Consider the following 22,310-nt stretch of genomic DNA (forward strand, 5'->3'; position numbering starts at 1 on the left):
ATAAATTGCTAGAACTTGATGATAGAGTATACAATAAAGAAATTCGCTTCGCATAGTAAAGAACCAACTTTTACTGTTGAGAAAAGCTCTCAACAGCCATTAATGGTGGTTTGGGGAAGAAGAAACGTGGGCCTCTTTTCACTTTGGTTTAACAATGCCATGTGTCAATTTTCCATTGGATTGGGGCCACAATTTTACTCTTTCACACGCTTTTCTAGTGTGAAATTACAATTGCTGTAAAAATGAGTCAAAATGGCGTATTTATTGTAGATTTAAATGGTTTCGTGGGGTGATAGGACCTCCGCAAACTTAAGGTGTCTTCTTCAAAAAAGGGTCTAAGTTTGATGGGGTAATTATGTATTTTCTCTTTCTTTATTAAGATTCAAGTCTTTAACATATGATGTCGCATATATCCAGAGATTTACAGAGATATAAAGGATAACAGTAAAAGATAGTGATCATATCCTACCCTAAATCATCACTCACTTTCTTCAGCTCCCAAGTAGAATTTTGTTCTGGGACAACAGACCTGTAACTTGTGATTTATACAAAGACAACACTTCAAATAGTTAGGCCCCCAAAATCATGCAGCTTTGTGGCCCTCAGCTAAGTTGGCCAATTTATTGCATCATTTTAATTAACTAACAACTGTACTGACAAAGAAACAGCATTCCTCATATCTGCGAGAAGCTAAAAAGATGGCAATATCGGTGCCCTTACATGTATGTGCTGCACGACCTTAAAAAAGTCAAAAATTGAAAGAAAATATCTTCCTACATATTTACAACTATTTGTAGCAAAAGAACCCCCCCAAAAGAAAAAAAAACCCATCTTCATCATTCGATCGAAGCAAGGTGCCAATGTCAGCTGTGAAACAAAGTAGCCAAAACACAAAGCTGGAGTTAAATAATCTGAAAATACCAAAATGCATTAAGGCAGTTAAATCAGTGGGACTAATTTGCATGGCTCAAAAACAAACAAACAAATTGTTCATTTTACTATCTCCACAGCAACTCTGCTGTAATGAAACTAGCAATCAAAATAGAGGAAAAGCAGTTGAAAAGGAATATAACTAGATAAAGATACACAACACCAGATTCTGATGAATACAAACCTAGGTGTTGTTAGTTGAGGATGGCCCAGAACCAGCTTTATTGAGGACCAGACACCAATAATTTCCAAGTTGTATACACAAGTCCTTTTGTCATGTAACTTACGACAAATCAAATGATCCTTGACCTTCATTGATAGCATAGAGCAACTTTTTGTACATTATTTCCTGCAGAGAGATGTGTAAGGATTAACAATATCCGGAGACAGTCGAGAGTAGGAAAAATTCTAAAACTGTAATAGGAAAGCAGATGACAGGAAATGTTACGCCACAGCCAACAGCCGACAAATTGGGGAGAAATCATACCTTTGTAGAATAGGGAGGCAGTTTCAGGTAGTTAGCACATGTCATCACACTAGGTAAGTCGTCGTCTGCAGATTCTGATGGCATATTACCATTTGGTGCTGTATTGCTAGCACTAGATGAATGCTGCTCAAAAGATATGACAGTCAGCCTCTGCAGAGAGAATTAACAGACAGGACTAATATTTCAGCCAACTACAGCCATACCTTTCTCACTATTGTCAACTTAGGATTGAGCACGGCCAGACCACCTGGAGGAAGCTGGGGAGCACCAGTCACGAACTGACAGAATGCTCGTTGCTGCTCAGGAGTGAACTCTCCCATGATCTCTAATAACTGATCAGAATCAAATTAAACAGTTGACATCAGTTTGAAGCCAATATAAGAGAGAGATGAAGGCTACCTTGACAACATTACTGTCTCAGGCACTACACTTCCACTGACAGCTGAAGAACAAACTTACATAAACGATGGCGGGACTCTTGGCTGTATATCCATGATCAAACTTGATATGATCTACAAGCGTCTCAGCCTGGATAAGCAAAAGAAATGAAATTCAATAAGAGCTGGACACATACAAGATCACATTGTGCTATACTGGGTTCATGAGAAACAAAACATTACCTTCCATAACTCTTTACGACCACAAAGCAGGTAGTCCAACTCAGTAGGAGAGAATATTTGCAGAGCTGAAATCTCAAAAACCTGAAAGTTGTGGAGCCTAAAAGTTATTTCACTATCATAAGATAAGTGATGATATCAAAGAAGTATCAGGTAACTGATGAATTGATTAAGTGAAAGTTGCACCAAATTATCATTTAAATATCATCCCTAGATGCATCTCTAATTAGCTAAAATCCTATGGTGGCAACAAACCTGATTGAAGCCAGATCTAAATGCTTCCATCTGCCGCCCAATTCCCGTCCTCACAGTGGCATCAACTACCAAAGTAACATATTCTTCCAAGTTACAAAGATCAACCTGCAAGTTCCAATTGAAGTATACAAATCAAACAAAATGATGAAGAGGACCAAAAGATGAAATGGCATCCAAGAAAAGCAGAGCATACATTATTATTGCCTGCTTTCAGAACATATTCAGGATAGCCTGGGAGCGTGAAGTCTAAACAAAGATCCTCAACTGGGATCCCACGAAAATGCAAATAATTAATGTTCTCTTGTCCCTGGCCTCCAATTGATTCTAGATTTTGTTTACGGCAAACAAGAGCTTGCAACTCTTGCAAAGTCTTTCCTAACTCAGCATCAAAAGAAAGAATATCATACAGATCAAGCTCCTACAATGTTAAAGCACAGAAACGTTAGGAAAGAAAAACAAAAAACAGAAAGATAAATGCAATAATTTAATCATAAATGGTAATCACGTGCAAAATAAAAAAACAGAGAGAAGCCCTTACTTGGCCAAGAACAAGCTTGTAAAATGCAGTTGACAGAGGGAGATCCAAAAGCCGTCCATCTTGAAGTGCTTTCGCCATCACACGCCCTAGCAATCTGAAATATTCAATCACTTTCGGGAATTGGTTGCCATCTGCAGTTTCAACAGTTGATGACCAGGGACGTGGGAATAATCCAAGAGGTGCTTGGACAAGCTCTTTATCACCCCCGCTCAATTTTTCATCCACACCCACTTCCATTGAATGTACACTTGCTGAGGAACTTGTTCTCCACATTCTCAGTCCAACTCTTTGCAGATCGCGACTTAACAGGGTATAGAATTCCAGAGTTGGGCCCAAACCAGTGCCAACTTCACCAAAATATTCGACCTCGAGAACAGCTTTTTGGCTAGAGTACATCTCCATTACTTTTGCAGCAGAATCCAGAATGCGATTCCTAGAGACACGAACTTTCTGGCGCTGTAGTCTCCCAACCCTGACCTCTCTCTCATTGGTGGATCCATTACCATCTGCACCTTGCTGCTGTTGAAGCCGATATAAAGCCCTAGATAATCCAAAGGCCGTTGAATAGAAGTACTGGCGCCGAGTCTCAAATGGAAAAAGAAACGGACAGGACCTTGTCAACTGGGAACACCATGATGGAAGAGACCCACTACAAAGGGCTAGAGCATCCTGTATCTGTCGGGCCAACTTTGGAGTGAGCTTGCTGTTTACAAATTCATCCGAGTGACTTTTGACACCAGTAGTATTGAGCTCATCTAAACTCAATATTTTGCCTTCAGAAAAATCATCAATAACTGACTGCACACGTAATCGTGGGGCCAGCTGGTTTAATCCCTCTACTACACGTAAAAGGGCCAAAATGTTGTAAGTAGAATTGCTTTTCTCCATATCACAAGGAAGTTCTCCCTGTAATATACTATCTAACAATGATGCTCGATGCAATGAGGGATCAGCACTGGCACTGGCACTTGCTGAAGAACTAGCTTTATTAGACTTGGTGGAAGTTGAGCTCCCATCCCCTTTTGTAGACCTCTCTGCTTGGCTGTCAGCTCTTTGGTATGTGATAGTGTAAATATCACCCCAAAGTCTGCTTCCGTCGCTAGACAGAAAGTCAGTGCCACCATACCTCTCTTCGTCATCCTCGTCGAGGACAAGTTGCCGCTGGATGGCCTGGTAGATAGTCAAGTGCCTATTAAGCTGCTTTCCGCCTGCAGAAAATACAAGTCTGGGTGGTTCGCTAGTGCTAAATAGAGGGCGTCCATGACGATCTCTAGCTCCTCTCAAACCTCTACCGTTCGCAGATGCAAGTCCAGCCATGGCAGCTGCAGCAAATGACATTGCACCCCTTGAACCATAAGAACTCCCACTCCTGAACTCAACAGAATCAGATCCCTGAGCAGAAGCAGCTCTGCTGCTTGAACCACCAGCAGCATTTGTCTGGTTATCATTTGGCGTCTGTGTGGCAGGACTATCTTCCGAAGAATCGCCCAATTTGACATCATGAACTTTGTCCGGCATGCAAACAGGAAGAGAATCATCGCCCAACACCTAAAGCCTCGGCAACAATTTCAGAAAAACGTCTTTAATACAACAGCGTATAAAATTAAAAGAGCTGCTCAAGTTGATCTGGGGAGATGAGCTGAAAATATGCATATTGAGAATGCAAATATGCTCTCAAACATGTTGCTCGAACTCCAGCAAAATATTGACGCACCCGTGTCAAAGCCTCCAAAAATGTATTACTTCTGGGGGATCTTACACACACGCATGGACATTTTAAGAGCCCGAGCAACACGACTATCCATTACCTAAGTTAATTAAAAATGCCAGAATCTGAAATTTAAAAAACAAGGATTTTGATACAAGGTTTAAAAAAAGCAAGGAGAAGTTCAATAGCTTACATCATCATGGTCATCTTCATCATCATCAGATATATCTTCATCCTCAATAACCAAAGCGTCATCAATTTCAACAGGTGACATATCCAACTCATCATCCTAAACATCACAACAAGCAGTGGGATGAAAAAGTTCATGTTCTCATACAAACCAGCAACTACTCAGGAGATAAAAAATGGAAGCAAAAAGATATAGAGAAACATCAAAGTGTTAAATAAGCATTTGTCTGTTTTATTTCAACAAATGAAACCTAATGGTCAAGAGAGAGCCTTATCAAAAACATGTTCAAAAGAGAGACATAACTAATTCAAATTTAACTCGAGATTCAAAAAGCTAAATCATGTGACCACTACGCTACACTCTTGGGTTAGAGAAACATGTGACTAGGTCAGAAAATACCATTTTCCCCTACTTATATTGGGCAAGACCAGACTATTCTGTGCTTTTTGTTATTATTCAGTGCAAACATACAATTTTTTTGTTCCACGTGTATCCTATTTCTCTTTTATGCTATTTCTGAATGATATTCCTAGCATCAAGATTATCTCTTTCATTTTGAAGGATATAATAGAAAATTACTCTTCTACTGTAATATTGATGAAGATGAAGATGCGCCAAATACAAATTTTAATCATATTTTTCCTCGTTCTTTTGTATTTTTTTCTTAACATCTTCTCATTTATTTATTATTCCATAACTTACTATTTAAACAGCGATCTTCAACAAAGAACGAAATGTATGAAGAAATATACCTCAGAACTAGATTCCCCATTCACAGATTTAACTTCTGCTTCTTTATCCAATGCTGCTCGTCTTCGAGCAGCATTTCTTGTCTGGGGTCCCCTGCCATCTTCTTGAGCAGGCTTCAGAACAGCCTTTCCTTTGCCCTTGGATGAACTTCCATTTTTTTCCTGTGGTGGGTCTTTCTTTGCACCATCATTTATATTAACTGCTGACCTAGAACGTGTACGACGAGATCCAGAAGCCGGAGTAGAGGTCGCTGGGCAAGCACCAACCCCTGCAGCGGTGGTCCCAGACTCAGAGTTGCCTACTGATGCCAAGGCCTTTTGACCAGACTCAACTCTCTGAACTCGAGGCCACAGAAAGTCTTCAATAGCCGCTAGACTTGCTAAAGGATCGATCAACACAACATTTGAAGAGTAGTCACGGAGTGTCTTGTCTCCTTGAGCTCTGCAAAGGCGTAGCTTGAATGGTTGTGATAAAGCACTTAAACCTGAAGAAAGTCGTGCATTTCCAGTAGATGATCTTGAAGAATGACTCAACACGACAGGGAACCTCTCCAAGGAAGACAAAGCATTTTGAAGTTTTTGAACCAAAACAGTCATAGGAACCATATTCCCACCTACACTGAATGGAAGGGCAACTGCAATAAAAGACTTGTATCTTCTGAGTGCTTGTTGTCGAAGCCTAGACAAGTTAGTATCTGAGATTCTTTCCTTCGAAAAATATCCACATGTAAAATAGTTCAGCAAAGCTGCAACAACTCCACTTCCAATGAACTCAAAAGTTGATACACCATCCCCTTTGCTGAGCTCCCCCAGCATGGAAGCTACCAGTTCGGCCAAAGTGTCTTCCTTACTGGCAGAAATATCCCCAAGCCGAGGAACAGAAGCTTTTGATTTTCCTTTAGGTTTAGATATTTGTTCATCAACACCAGCGTTCAATTTCATACAGAGATTCTTCAATCGTAAAAGATCATCTGTAACACCAACCTCAGTAGCCCCAGAATCTGAAGGGAAGTATTTATCTTTGAAAGATTTGGCACCTGCACTGACTGCAATCCGAAGGTTAGAACTGGTCTTTGGTATTTCCAGTGAATTTGGTGGTGATCCACTCCCTGGAACTGTACTTTTAGGAGCCTCAATGGAACTTGCATCTGCATTTACATTACTGCCACGACGTCGGTTACGTCTAGAACGAGATGACCCGGGTATACAATCATTGTCCTTCTCAGCAGAAGATGGCTGGGAAGTAGAAGAACCATGGGAGGGAGACAATATCAGAGCATCTACGGCATGAACAACACCTTCTCGCACAAACATCTTGGCAAAGATTCCAGGAAGCTTTTCCATTAGAATTTCTGCTACTTGAAGAGCAGGCACCAGCACTTGAGGATCCTTCCAGGCCAATACTCCAGCCAAGAAACTACATAGGAATCATAAATGAAGCACTACTTTCACTACCAAAGAAATATGATGCATATAAAGATTGTTACTTGGATAACCATTCCATCCCAAATCAATGCCCGAAGAAAAATTGCAAGCTTGTATTGTTTATATTCATACCTTGATATGTTAGTGACGTTATTTAGAGATTGAATCATATTTGCACTGCTGAAATACATAAGTTTTCCAATAGCTGAGAGGCACTTGTGGCGAACTGGACTATTCACACTGGATCCGTATACCTGACAAGTAAAACAACAGGGTTTCGTCTGGTAAATCTCCACCATGGCAGTAGTAAGTGGTGGCAGCAATTTACAATGGATTATAATTATAATACTAACCTGGATCAGAACAGGAAGAAGATCCATTCCAAATTGTTGCAGAAGTTCAGGTTGATCATTCAACAATTTTTCTCGAGCTGAAACCTCCTGGGAAGATGGATTCATATCCTCCTGTTTGGTAGAACCACTAGCAGATGATTTCTTTATAGCAGAACCTTTAATGAGCAGATTAGTGCCGGCTGGAAGAGAGATGGTTCCTTGAGGCAGCGGAGGAAGGAGCTCATTTGCCAGGTTCACAATCTCAAAAATCTAACAGTGCGTAAATTCATTTGATGTCATTATAAGAGATACAAGCAGCTTTCAGAAGAAACAGTTTGTACACAGCACAGAGAGGGCATCATTTCATGGCATTAGCTCAAGCACTAGCTTCCATGAAACCAGATGATTTTGCAACAAGAGTAAATTTAATAAGTGGTAGATTGCCATCTAAATTCACAAGTGAATCGAGTCAACTAGCAGAAAAAACACATTAAAAAATTATAATGCCCCAGAAAGGTTAATCCTACCTTTCCCAGGCCCCACTTGCATGACTACTAGGTATGTTGTTGTAAGGTTCTTCATAACATACTCCAGCCATGGAAGCTCTTGAATTATTTTTAGATAGTTCTGTCTGCCCATGGCGAGCTTAATCACAGTCATATTTACACTATTAATGTTCAATTGACATCAGTGACAAACAATTTGAGTCTTCACATACTAACAAAAAAAATTAACCAGAAAACCATGGAGTGTTCCAAAACTTATATTAGAAGGTTGTTTTACCAATTACTCATAATACTTGATTGACATTCTAGAATAATACATTTGAATATTCAATATCCACCGAGTTTGAAGCTAAAAACAATGGATTTCTCAATAATGGCAGTGATCTCCAGTTCTCCACTAGGACACCAAGTAGGGATTCGGAATAGTTTGAAGTTGCAAAAAAGTATTTCAAGTTGAAGTTGAAAACAAGTATTTGGACCACCATCACATTGTAATGATACTACCTTGTTTTCAGAAGGTGATGAGTCAAATGATTAGTTTAGACATAATAGTTAAACATGATGAATGTGATATTTTTGGACGTGTTATAGGTGACTTTTGATTTAATTTTATTTAATTTGGATGGTTAATGTACTAACTTTAGACAAATTTGGTATATGTATATTCAAAGGTGCATAACCCGGACAATCCATGTTCAAGAGGGAAGGAAAGTACCAAGAAGGTCAATAATTGAGGTTGGATCTGCGGAAGGTTTTGCACAGCCTCCCAATAAGGCAGTCAAGATACTACCTAACACAGCACAGATATGTGATGCATTCACAACACAAAGCGGAAGGAAGTACATAAAATTAAGCATATGAACAACAGAATTTGTTCTGTAATGATATTTACCCTATAATAAAAAGGGTATGATTGTCTCATAAGCTAAGGTATCTTTAGTTTTGGAGCCATAAACACTTTATTTGCACTTCGCACTTAAAAGCCCCACGGACCTTAGAGCCTTTTTGCGCTTTTCGCCTTTGATAACACTGCTCCTGATTACAACTCTTCTTTCTTATGATTTATGATAAGAATCCCTTCATGAAGTCATTTTTCTTTATTATCAGAATTTGATGATTGATGTACTAGTTTAAACTTTAGTTTCTTGAATTAATACCTACCATACATGTTTTTTTTTTGATAACCGAGAAATCTGCATGTGACCCACCCTTTGGACCAATCACAACCTTCTAAACTCGGTGGATAATGGGTCCACCCCTCTACCCTTTTCCACTTAAACACTGGGCTTCGCTTTGCATGGTATGGGGCTTGAACCTGTGACCTAAACCACAAATCCTCCACCTTTTGCCACTCGAGCTAGGCCTTGGGGGGCATACCTACCATACATGTTTCGGTGGTGGTTCTCCAATAACCTGTCTATTCGAGAGAAGAATTGACCAGTGTGCGCTATTGGAGTAGGAGGAGAGAAGCACATTGTTATCGAAAACAGTCGTTTATTAACATACATATTTATTGAACGCCTAATATGATTCAAGTATTTTAATGATATCGTTATTTGAAAGACTCTAGAAATGTTAGTTTTTTTATAAAGAATCAAGAATAATTAGTGATACGAATAAACGACTATATTTATGAGAAGTAATGCATAGTTATGTCTGAGAATAGGCAATTAGGCATATCAAGGAGAAAAATCTAAACAGACGGTCATAAGTCAAGCTGTCAAGTTCTCCACTTTCTTACTTTGGTAATTCTCTTTAATCTTAGTTCAAGATTTCAGATCACTATAAGTATTTGCTTTGGGGACATTAAAACAATTTATTGGATTTTAATTGATTTCAACTACCAAGAATAATAAATTACAACATACCCAGTGTTATCCAACAAGTGGGTCTGGGGAGGGCAGGATGTACCCTTACCTCTACCTTTGCAATGTAGAGAGGATGTCTCCGATATGCTGGGGAAAAACCTAATTCAAAAAACAACTTTCTCCGAAAAATAACTTAATTGATAATTATTTCACTCCATGTGGGGACCATGGAGTACTATACTTGATCATAACAGGTTTTGTCTACCAGGCACTTTTCTCATTTTGTTCCTTCTTTGACATCCAAATGACTTATGAACATGTAGTGTTTGAACTTCAATAAAGCATGAATGTAAAATTGACTATGGCACATATCTGACTAGCAAACTGACATATGCTAAGAAGTCAACGATCTTTCAACGCTATAGAAAATCTATACTATAATATGCACTACTAGTTTCAATTGTTTACAATAAACAATAACAATTGTAGCATGAATTTAAACTAAAACTAGTGATGCACACCTGTTCCGGAGGTTTGCTCAAGGCAGGTGAAATAGACACAGTGGCCACAAGATCGGAACCTGATAGAATATCCTTGAGTATTCCACTTATTCCAAGCAGCAGTAAGGTTTTAGCTCCAAGCGGAGAGCCACTAGCACATGTCGAAAGTAGCCTGATTAAACCCTGCAACACTTGTCAAGTCAGAATACAGCCATCAAGGTCGTAAATAACCAACATATGAAGGATTTAAACGTACTGTGTAGGTTGACGTGCTGAGTGAAGCCTGTCCACCTCCAGAGTTGCTGGTTGAGATGAGGGATGCAGCTTGGGTAACAAGTCCGTGATTGCAAAGTTCATCAAGCTTTTCTGGGTATGACGCAAATGCTTCAGCAATACGGGTCAAGCAGATAGAAGCATGCTCTAATACCTGCAGACACAAGCAACAAAAGATGACACTAAAGAAAAAAAAGTGATGTTTAACCAAACTAGGAGGGGCTCGGGAAGAGGATATAAGGGAAGATAGCATGATGATGATTTACCTTTGCATCATGATATTGGAGGAGATTCGTTAAGAGAGGAACAGCTTCCAGGACAAAATCAGACGCATCTGAAGGAAGCTTCTTGCACATATTAGCAGCAGTCGCCAATGCTACTCTCTATGGAAGGATAACAGTTAGAAATAATTATATAGGTACCATAAGGAGCTGGAAGGTTGCTTGTTTCACTAAAACTGGATTCCATAAAATTATGATAGAGTTAATCAAAGATTCTACAAAACCATGATAGAGTTAATCATGAAAGGAATTCTTCTACCTGAACACCAGTAGAAAAGAAATCGAGATAAGAAAGCACAGCCATCAGAGCACCAGCCCTCAAACAAGCAGTTGGGTGTTCCTGAGATATCTTCTTTAGAGCTTGCAAAGACTGTCAAACGCAAACATTAGCATCGCAGTTGGGAAAAAAAACAATCCTTAACGTGTACATGTTCGACGCAAGTTAATTCACTCACCTGTTCAGCCAAGTCCATGTATTCAATTGTAAGCAGACGAGCTACAAAGCATGAAACAGCTCCATAATGGACAACAGCAGCACAGGAAGAAGGTAGAACGTCAACCAAATGGGTAAGAGCACGGGCCGCAAGAAGCATAATGTCAGGATTGTTCTCGTGATTGAGCAGTCCTACAAGTACCGGTACAAATGAGTCCACAGAAAATGTGGACAGGGAGTCTTCTGTTCCAATGGATAGCATCTCACACAGCTGAGTCAAAGCTTCAACCTGTTTTCCTTCCTCCCCATCCGCCCTTAAACCAGCTAATATCTTCTTGAGCCGGCCACTTTGGTGGGATGATGATGCCGACCCCATTCCAGAGCTAGGGAGCAAATCATCCAATCCAGCACCCAATTTCCTAAGCAGTCCCTGAAGTGCACTACTTGCTGAATTTAAATTTTGGTGCAAAATCCCAACACCGCCCTCGCTATCATTATCATCGTCCTCACCAGCACCACCAGAATCTATGTTCAATCCAAGAATCCGCTCGGCTTCCCTATCCCTTTCTCTATCCCTGACTCTAACCTCATGTTCTTTCTCCTTACCTTTATCCAAATTATCCTTATCGGAACCATGACTAGGGTTCTTACCACGGCGGTTTCGGCTAGCTGACCCAGAAGATTCATTGGTGGAGTCCATGGGTGTAGAAGATGCTAGTGAGTCCTGAGAACGAGTTGTGATGCGAGAACGAGTTGAGATCGATGCAGTTGGGGCAACGGGAGTGGAATTGACGGTAGAAGTAGAAGTAGAAACGGCGGTGACACGGGCTCTCTTAGCGGCGCGGGTGGTTGGCCCAGAGGAAGAAGAAGAAGGCGCTGATGAGGTGGCCTCCGCCCGCTTCCGGCTACGAGTTTCCATACAAAACCCAAAACCCCTTCAGAACCGTGAATCAGCTCGCCGATGTATCGGCGATCAGACACTTTCCGATTCGTAAATCATAATCATATATCAGAAACCCTAATTCACAAAAATTAAAGAATTTTAACCAAAAGAGTGGATCTTTGTTGATTCAGCTAAATCCCCCAATCACAATCGATTAAAAGTCCCAAATCAGTATACGATAGCAATCAATTTCCAATGAAGTGCTTTGAGTAATCAACACGATTGCAGAGCGATATACGGACTTTGAGAGAGGAGGAATAATACTGAGGAAAGGCTAAATAGAAAACCCTAATTTTTTCTATAAATAATTTTTGGTCTGTTGAATTATTTATTTTTTCCGTCCCTGAAAAGATCGAATAAGATGCTTTAAAAAAAAAAAAAGGCTTCGGTTCCTTTATAGTTCCAAAGCTTTTTCTTTTACTTTTTCCTTGCCACTTTTTTGTTTTTTATGTGTAGACTTGTAGTCCCTTTACGATATTATCAAATTGATTTATTGATTTTTATTTTAAATAAGTTAAATTAAAGTAACAATTAAATAAATAAAATATTTGTTATTAATTTTTTAATATAATTGATAAGAAAATAGTTATATAATTATACACACATAATGTTCATAAATAAAAATAATAACGAAAATAGAAGTGTAGCACAAATTTTTACATTAATTACTTTTATTTAAGTAAAATACTAGTAGTGATTATTTTTTGGGTATAATTTTGTTTAAATTGATTTTTTGTTTAATATATGTATCGATATAATATTTCATTAATTCGTTTGATCAAGTAGGGATATTTAATTTAGGGAGAAAGGGTCAATTTATCCTTCAACTTTATCATTTAGGGTTAATATGTCTTCATTCTAAAAGCGGCTCATATGTACCCATATTGTTACACAAATGACTTATATATACCCTTTTTCTCTTACGGAATTAAAAAATCTTAATTTCTAATAATTTTTTAATTAAAAATAATAATTCATGTAAGGGTATGTTTTATCCTCCTCACGTTTTTTAAATTTATTTTTAAATTCAACAACTAATTTTAATTTATTATTTTGATGGTCAATTTTTTTCTTTTCACTTATTTCCTTATAAAATTTATTATATATGTCCTAAATATATTTTACATATATAAAAACTAAATTACAATATAGCCGCAAAAAAAATAGTTTTCAATCTTTTTTCATTCACACTTCTTTCTTTTTATTTCTCTTATTTTACACTAAAGACTGGAAAAAAAAAGAATAAGAAACTCAAATAATAATAATCAAAGAAGTCAAAAAATAATTTTTGTGTGAAAAAAATCAATACATGATTTTTAAAAATATTGAAAATAAAAAATAATTTAAAATTAATTTTATCACTTTTGTAACGATAGGGGTATATGTGAAGCCACTTTTGTAACAAAAAGGGGCAGATGTGAGCCGATTTTGTAACAGTAAGAGCATATGTAGGTCACTTTTACAACGAAGGAGTATGTTAGCTCTAAATGACAAAGTTGGGGTGAGGGTATATCAAGCTCTTTGCCCCTTTAACTTATGTGTTATGCAAGATTGAGATGTATGTGAGAAGTGTTTATAGTCAGAACTAAGAAAATATACATATCTAATCATCAAATAAGTCGATTAATCGCTAATAATAATTTAAAGGGGTATATATTATATGTAGTTCATCAAAATTGAAAGACGACAAGTTAGTAAGATATGTCAATGATAAGTAATCACCTTTTACTATTGTTCATCGTTTCTATTATATATATATATATATATATATATATATATATATATATATATATAATTCACTATGGGTATTGTTTTCTTTAAATATAAATTAAATATATTGTTTATGGTTTATGGTTATATACAGATATGAATAATTATTGAGTTTATTTTGATGTTTTATCTTGAACAAGTATTTTCTCTATATATGAACTATATTTTGGAACAATTCCATTCAATTTTAGGTTGGATTATTCCTGAGAACATGAGGATAGGAGAAATTTATCATGGTTGTAAAAAAATTAAAATGAGAAAGAAAAGTATAGTAAGAAAACATATAATATACCATCAGTGAGTGGAATTTTTAAAAGTATTTATTTTGAATGAATTCTCTTATGACACTACAAAACGAGGATTTACTTTTACACCATTTAAATATCAAGGCAAAAAACAATAACAATATCAAAGCATGCATTTTTCACCTCCTTCTTATACATCTATTGTGCAAGATTATTTTATTATTTGAATATAAGTAATAAGTAGTTTGACAAACTAATCAGGAAAAGATTCATCTTGTTATAAGATATTATAGTGTAGATGTCCACTACATCAAGAAGTTATTCTCATCCACTGTCTCAATTACTTTCCTTCATTACGAAGATAACCATAACCTAGACAACCTTCAACTTTATAACCATTATTTTTGTAACTTTTCACTTCCATAACCTCCTCCATTATATTCATGTTAATATCATGTTTATGACTAATCTTTTGTATGTCTGTATGTTACACTATATATAGAGGCATAAGGGTTCATATTGTATATATTTGAAGATTTGGCGAAAACTTGAAAGAAAGAAAGTTATCGCATATTGTTCCTCTTGTTTTATATTTCTTGTCTTATTTTACTTTAGTTTTATAACACGTTATCAGCACGATTGTTCTATTATTGAAGAATTGAAGCAAAGTAAATATAAAGAAGGTAAAAATATTTGTGTTTATTTTTCTCTCGGAAACAAGGTAAAATACTAAATAATCTATTTTATATTTTACTTTTGATTATGCATCATTAGTTTTCTTACCATCTCAAAATCATATGAGTCCAGCAAGTTGCTTTTACTTTTAGCAAACTTTTAATTTGATCACTTATATATTTAAAAAGTAAAATTAGTTTTGTAAGTTAATAATTTGTAAAGAAATTGTTCTTTATGATCTTGTTGTGTTAAAAGATAAGTTATTGAGTTATGTGGCATATACATACTGTGATTGGATTATCATTATTGGTTACTTTTGTATCTCTTTATTTTTCTTTATCTAAACATTTACTTGTTGAGTTATTAATATATATATGTACTAACAAAGCTTGTTTTGTGGTTATTTAAAAATGGTTAGTAAATTGTGATAATCTTCATAACAATATTGTGAGGCACTATTAAAATGTTTTAATTTATTTTTACTTGGGACTTTTATTTGGTTCCAACATATTGTTCTAGTTAATTAGTTTTGTTCATTTTTATTCAATTTTAAGTCAAATTCAGATTATATTTATGGTATTCAATATTTATTTTTTGGTAATGCATTTGGTTTATTAAGACATTGGTTGAAGGTAAGACGGTGAATTCAGGTTTCACCGCACCAAGTGGGTTAGACATCAAGTTAAAGTCTCGGTGCACCATGATAATAAGAAGTTGGGTTCAAGTCCCATTGATTTATGACCAAAGGTGTCTTTGTATAGATAAGACATAAGGTTTAAGTCCTAATGCACTATAGTGATGATACGATGATAACTAACATAAAGTTTTATACTTTTGACTGAAAGTCATGAAATTTACCCAATTAATTTGCTCCATTCTCTTATGTTAATGTGGTAGCAGTGCATAATATGTCTGAAAATGACAAGTGGTTGAATGTATGAATATGAGTGTCCTTTAACTGTGAAGGTAATTTTGTCCATTAAAGTGGTATGAAAGGTTATTAGACACATTGTTTCTTAAGATGCTCCTTCAAATGTGAAGGTAATTTTTATCAATCAAAGTGGTATGAGAAGTTATTGGGCACATTGTTGTTGGTGCAACCCAAATTTGAAAAGTTTTGTAAATCCTCCATCAAAATAAAGGAATACAAAGTGGTAGTACATTTTGTACATTTGACCTCTTAAAGTGATGTTGAGGTGGGTCACATAAATTTGATAAATGTGAAAGCATGATAGTGGGTTTCTAATAAAAACTTATGGAGCATGTTCAAATGGTTATGGTCCATTTCTTAAAGAAAATGTGACTTGTGTTCTTATGAATAAGAACATGTTCATGTATTGTTGGATAAATGTCATATCTCACCTCTACGGGAGGTTTGGGAGATTGAAAAGAAATAAGTCTTGCATGTGATAATTTTAACCATGACAATAATAATAATTCCCCTTGAAGGAGATGGTAACCATAAGAACGGTGTTGTGAAATTTGTGGTAGTACACAAAATTAATTGAGAGTTCCGAAAGGGTTAATTTGTTACTATCCGGAGGAATGCAATTGTTCATAATATTGGGATTTAGTAAGTCTCAAAAGAAAAAATTTAAGTTTCGGAAGAATTAAAAAGAATAAAATATTATATGGAGACTACAAATTATGGGAAGATTTAATATTTTCAAATTACTACAACTAAAGTGGGTTATAAATATTTACGTATGAGATTACCCATTTCTTCCCGTTGTTTGTTGTATACAAATATGAACATGATGATGGAATAACATGCAAAAGTAAACAAGAAGATTATTAGAATAAATATCAGTTGGCATAATCGGTTGGCTATTTCGATTCAAATGTGATGCAAAATAAAATAAAATTGAGAATTCATGTGACTATATGTTTGAAGAAATAAAAGATTCTTCAAGAATTCTCTTGTGTTGCTTGTTCTCATGATAAAATGATTATTGTACTAGCTAAGGTTGAGATTGTATCCCCTGAAATTATTTGAAACATATAAAATGGTGAATATGGGTTCGTTCACCTGCCATGTGGACCGCTTACTATTATGATTTAATAGATGCATCTATGGTGTGGTCACATGTGCATTTGTATCAACTTACAAATTGATTTTTGTAAGGTTGTTTGCTCAAATTGTTAAATTAAGAGCACAGTTTCAAACTATAAAAATATGTTGATAATACTGGTTGGTTTAGCAAAAATTGTTTGCCTCCAATGATAGCGAGACCACTGATTATGAGAACAAATCTCTCAAATAAAATTTGGTATGAGATGAGTTTATTTAACATGTATGCATCAAGCCAACAAGGTTTTTCCATCACAATTGATTTAGGGTCAGGAACCAAATAATTTTCATCTAAAAATTTGATGTGTGCACATATGATTTTATTGCTCCACCACGCATAAAGATGGATCCCCAAATGAGGTTAGGGGTAAATGTTAGATTTCCTAACATTAGGGGGAGATATGTGTAACAGCTGGAAATTATGTGTAGGGTGAATTATCTAGATTCTCGTTAAAAAAAAATGTGAACTTGAAGTTTAAGAGATAATTCATTTGCAAAATGTTGCAAATAATTTGTCAGATATATTTGATGACCCAATATTTTAATTAAGCTGCAAATGCTCCAATAAATAGTCCTTGAAGGACAGAGTGTATGGTACGCCAGAAGCGTGATAGACTAATTGATTCCAAACGTAAAACTCTTTGAGGAAGGAGAGGGGCAAATTATCAAAATGGTCACGATATTGAGGTAAGTGCTTTGAAAGAGCACTATGACATAACATTTCATAAAACCCTGACAAAGGTTCAGGTACATGAAAATGATGAAAAATGAAGAGATCTCGATAAGTTATATCGTATTGGAATCGATATCAAAATGACCGTCGACGGTATCTTTGATATGAAGTAGCACTCAATGCTATAAATGGTTACAAGGATCTTAAATTTGAATTTGTCATATATTATGTACAGATAAATGATTGACACTATAAAAGTATATTTTGTTTCACTTAGAAAAGTGATGTTTTTTATCTTATAGTTCATGGATCAAAATATAATGTCAGTGTGGTACAAATGAATCATTGTGTGAAGGTATAACCGTAAGATATAAAGTGCGGTTTGTGCCTCGATGTATAAAGGGTTTTCACAAAAATTCTGATATTATTAAATGGAGATATATTCTCCAGTGGTGGATGCAATGAGACTTGTTTCAGTCTGGCAATAAATGAAATACTTGAATATGTATAATGAATGATTATTATGTCTAACTAAACGATGAAGGTTATATGAAAATCCTTGAAGGATTTAAAAGGTCTTAAAGCAATTCCATTGAGTACCCAATGGTTCTGAGACTGCTCAACACAGAGAAAGAATCTTTTTTATCCCAGGAAAATGATTTAAAATGTTATGTATTAGTGCAATTGGTGCACTTACAGATTGTTGGTTATGCAAATGCTAGAAGATTATTTTATATACATAACGATAGTTATGTGAAGTGATTGTCATATTATCATTCAAGTTATGGCAAAAAACTAACAAAGCAAGTGACTCAACACATAAAAGATGTGTGATTTTCTTTCGGAAGAAAAGACGAGCTTCAATAAAATGAAATGATCAATCTTTGAGTTAGAAGTGATTTGATTATGTAGATATATTTATTTGATCTGCATAAGGCTCGATCGCAAATGGACTATTTATTTATATTTGGAGACACAACAATATCGTGACATTCAAAGAATCACATTAGTAACAACTTCTTCAAATCATGCAGAAATAATATTGATCTCTGAATTAAGTCGGGAGTGTGTTTGGTTAGAATCGTGATCTATCATATTCAGAAAATATGTTAGTTTTTTTTGAAAATGATATTCCAGCCACCATATCTGAAAATAATATATAGCTCAATTGAAGGAATGATACAATCAAAGGAGATCGGACAGAACATATTTCACCAAAAGTCTTTTTCACACATAATCTTCAACAAAATTATGAGATTGACGTTCAAAGACCCATTCAAGTGATAATCTTGTAAACTTATTCACTAAGGATTGCCAACATCAATATTTGAGAAGTTGTGATATAAGATTGGAATGCATCGTCTCCAAGATATCAAGTAAAAATTTTATCCGGGGGAGAAAAATACGCGTTGTACTCTTTTCCTTAACCATGATTTTATCCCAATTGGATTTTCCTGGTAAGGTTTTTAACGAGACAACATTCAAAGCGTATTAAAAGATATGTGTACTCTTTTTCTTCACTAGAATTTTTTTCCCACATGATTTTTTCCTAGTAAGGTTTTAATGAGGCATATTATCTATGGACATCCAAGGGGGAGTGTTATAAAATATTGCAGTGTGGATGTCCACTACACAAAGAAGTTACTCTCACCCATTATCTCAATTACTTTCCTCCATTATAAAATAACCATAACCTCCATAACCTCCAACTTTATTACCATTATTCTTGTAACCTTTCACTTCCATAACCTCCTCCATTATATTCATGTTAATATCATGTTTATGACTAACCTTTTATATGCATCTATGTTACACTACAACTAGAGGCATAAGAGTTCATATTGCATACACTTGAAGATTTGATGAGCACTTGAAAGAAAGAAAGAAAGTTATCTCATATTGTTCCTCTTGTTTTATATTTCTCGTCCTATTTTACTTTAGTTTTATAACACATCTTCCAGCTTTTCCTTCCTTTCAATTTCAATATTTTGGGTTTTAGCTTTCAAAATTTGTTAATTAAAGAGATATTTTTAATAGCTATAATTTTCTTATTCATCGTGTTAACATGTACATAATATTGAAACTTTTGCATCAAATTTAACGAATATATGCATCTAAATAATAAGCGTGAAACAAGATCACATATCTAATTGGTCATTTCATAAATCAAAGCACTTCTAAAAAAAAGATCAAGTTCAATAATTATGTATATAATTAAAATTAATTATTATATTAATGCAAACAAGGAATAATTTAATAGACGCATATACTCATTTTTTTCCATCACTTATTTTGAGTTTTGTGCTTTCATAAGTTGTGAAAGTTTTTACGATGATTACATTTCACATTATTTTATTGAGACATTTTATCTCTAATAAAATAAGAATCTGTTTGACATTACTGTTAAAAATAACTTATTTTTAGAAGTACTTTCTTAAAATGACTTTTTTAAAAAAAAGTGATTTTGAAAAATAAGCAATATGTGTTTGGCTAATTTATTTGAAAGTTGTTTTTCATAAACAAATTGCGTTTGACTAATTTTTTTCAAAAAGTGCTTTTAAGAGTCAAATTACAAGAAAAAACAACTATTAATGTACTTCTAATATTAAAATTATTTTATAGATAGAAGATATTTTAAATATTTATTATAAAAATCAATTAAATTTTTAAATTATAATTTACATGTTTAAATTCAATCAATATTATACCTTTTTGGGAGATTGAAATCTCTAATTTTTTTTTCTTTTTTCTAATCTTGTAAAAATATTATTGTTACTTTTTTTCTAATTCTACAAAATAGTACGTAAAACAATATATAATACATAAAAATTATAAAAATTACTTTATAAAAACAAAAAATAAAATTTAACCAAACTTATGAAATATGCTAATTAATTAATAAGAAATAGTGTAACAAAGAGAAGTCAAGAAGAATAGGGTTCTTACTTTAGATTTTAACGTTTTGTATAATATAAAATTATGAACTCAAAGTCATTGTGAAGTGTGAATTGAAGGCTATTAGAGCCGTCAAAACGGGCTTAGCCCATGGGGCCGGCCCAACCCAATCCGTTATTGGGGTGAGGTTGGGATATGATTTTTCAAGCCCATTTCAAACTAAGGCTTATAAGTCCGATCCATATAAGCCCTTGGCCCTTGAGGCTTGATCGGCGCCAGGCCGGGGTCGGCCCATGGGCCAAAACTTTTTAATTAAGGACAACTTACAATAATCTCACTAGTATATAATCTAATTACCTAAATACACTGTATGTTGTAATATTATGAATCTTACCATATTTTGGTACATTCAGATACATTTTTCTCGAAATATATGAACTCAAATTAGGTTAATTTGTTCTAAATACATTATATCCAAGTAGATTCATATGTGTCTAGGATACATAGACAAATATCGCGTCCTCGTCTCCCTTCCATCTTGTTTGTTACTCTCTTATCTCGCTCGCATATTTGGTATGCGAGATACATGCTAATTACACTAGAGTTTTTGCTAGTGTTATTGAAACAACACTATTGTTTGCCATATTTGATTTGAAAATTTTTTCATTTTCTTGATGTTATAGAATTATATGTTTGAAAATAAAAAAATGAAAAAAAAAAGGGTCAGCCGCCCCAACCCTCAGCCCTTCTAGGGTTGGGTTAGGTTGAGCATTTTCAGACCCTTTCATTTGGCCAACCCGCCCTAGCCCTTCAAATTCCTTGGTCCGCAAGACTTGGGCCAGGCGGGGCTGGGCCGACCCTTTTTGACAGTTCTAGGACAAAGATAACTAGTAAGATATTAAGATTAATATATAATATTTATGTACAAGTAAAAGTAGTAAATTACTAGTCTTAATAGGTATCGGTTTACCCAATATAAAAAATCAATATCGAACCAACAACTCAATAATTTTTTTATAAAACCGTTAACCCAATACCCTAATAACAATAAATCAATAACACTTTTATCGGTTGGTTCGATTTTTGCACCCATAGTAAATATTGAGACTTTTTTTTTTTTTTTAAAGTAAAGAATAATAATGAGTGGAAGTAAATTTTGTGACACCTAAGTCTAACAATGAATAGAGGAGTAGTAATTGATATAATCTTTTTTGTATAATAATAAATAAGTAGAAAAAATATAAAAAATTGAGAAAATTGATAAATAGGATCCTTGAACAAAGAAAGGTAACATATCATTTTTTTAACATCTAGATTTATATTATATATAATATAAATATAAATAGATATGATAAACCAAAAATAAGGGAACGCACGGTGTTTGATTAGAGTTACAATATATCATAATAATATAAGAAATAATCACGTAAAATTTTGTTATGTTTACGTATTGCTTATTTCATTCTTTATAATTTATATATGACAAAAAAAACACGTAACAAATATTATATTAATCATTTATATTTTATATTTTTTGAAAAAATGAGAAATATGATAAGAGTATAACTTATGTTAAATGTAAATGTAGATAAATATTATTACGTAAGAGGTTGTTTTTTTAAATACCGAAACAATGTATAGGGTTATGCAAACTTGCGCAAAAGAAAAAAAACCTCATCATTCGTATGTAACCAAATTGACCATAGTAATGAAATTTAGGTGACTTTAATTAGTGGGGCCCTGCTAGCTTGCAAAAAACGTCGGCAACCCAAACGGTTAATTAAAAAGAAGAAAAAAAAACGCGTACCCCTAATATGTATCGCCGTTTCAAGAAGTTTTACGTGTCAGTTAATTTGGACACTATTCCTTTAACCGGGAGCGTCCTTTGCGCTAAAGCTTGTCCGAAATATCTTATATATAAATAGTTGAAAAGACTTGAAAGGACACGGTTTACATGGCATTGAATGTGCCAAAAGAACTAGAACATGCGAGGACATATTCGTCCT

The 22,310-nt window shown here is 34.8% G+C and overlaps 1 protein-coding gene across 2 annotated transcripts; it reads right to left on the reverse strand.

Annotated features, from left to right (window-relative positions):
• Window positions 1-433: 433 nt before the first annotated feature.
• LOC125853488 (E3 ubiquitin-protein ligase UPL3-like) lies at window positions 434-12,244 on the reverse strand. 2 transcript variants are annotated; one of them, XM_049533181.1, is made up of 18 exons: window positions 11,055-12,244; window positions 10,859-10,969; window positions 10,585-10,701; window positions 10,302-10,472; window positions 10,067-10,228; window positions 7,253-7,501; window positions 7,032-7,153; window positions 5,478-6,891; window positions 4,729-4,824; window positions 2,828-4,375; window positions 2,483-2,707; window positions 2,290-2,394; window positions 2,038-2,118; window positions 1,877-1,945; window positions 1,621-1,749; window positions 1,418-1,540; window positions 1,115-1,279; window positions 434-867 (listed from the first exon to the last, which is right to left on the reverse strand). In XM_049533181.1, exons 1-17 carry the CDS (start codon window positions 11,949-11,951, stop codon window positions 1,214-1,216), a joined length of 5,685 nt encoding a protein of 1,894 aa, XP_049389138.1. In that variant the 5' UTR covers window positions 11,952-12,244; the 3' UTR covers window positions 434-867; window positions 1,115-1,213. The 2 variants fall into 2 exon arrangements, with proteins under 2 accessions (XP_049389138.1, XP_049389139.1); XM_049533182.1 differs by having other exon boundaries at window positions 434-911.
• Window positions 12,245-22,310: the final 10,066 nt, after the last annotated feature.

The sequence above is a fragment of the Solanum stenotomum genome, chromosome 1 (genome assembly GCF_019186545.1).
Source record: "Solanum stenotomum isolate F172 chromosome 1, ASM1918654v1, whole genome shotgun sequence".
In the NCBI taxonomy this organism is placed as follows: Eukaryota; Viridiplantae; Streptophyta; class Magnoliopsida; order Solanales; family Solanaceae; genus Solanum; species Solanum stenotomum.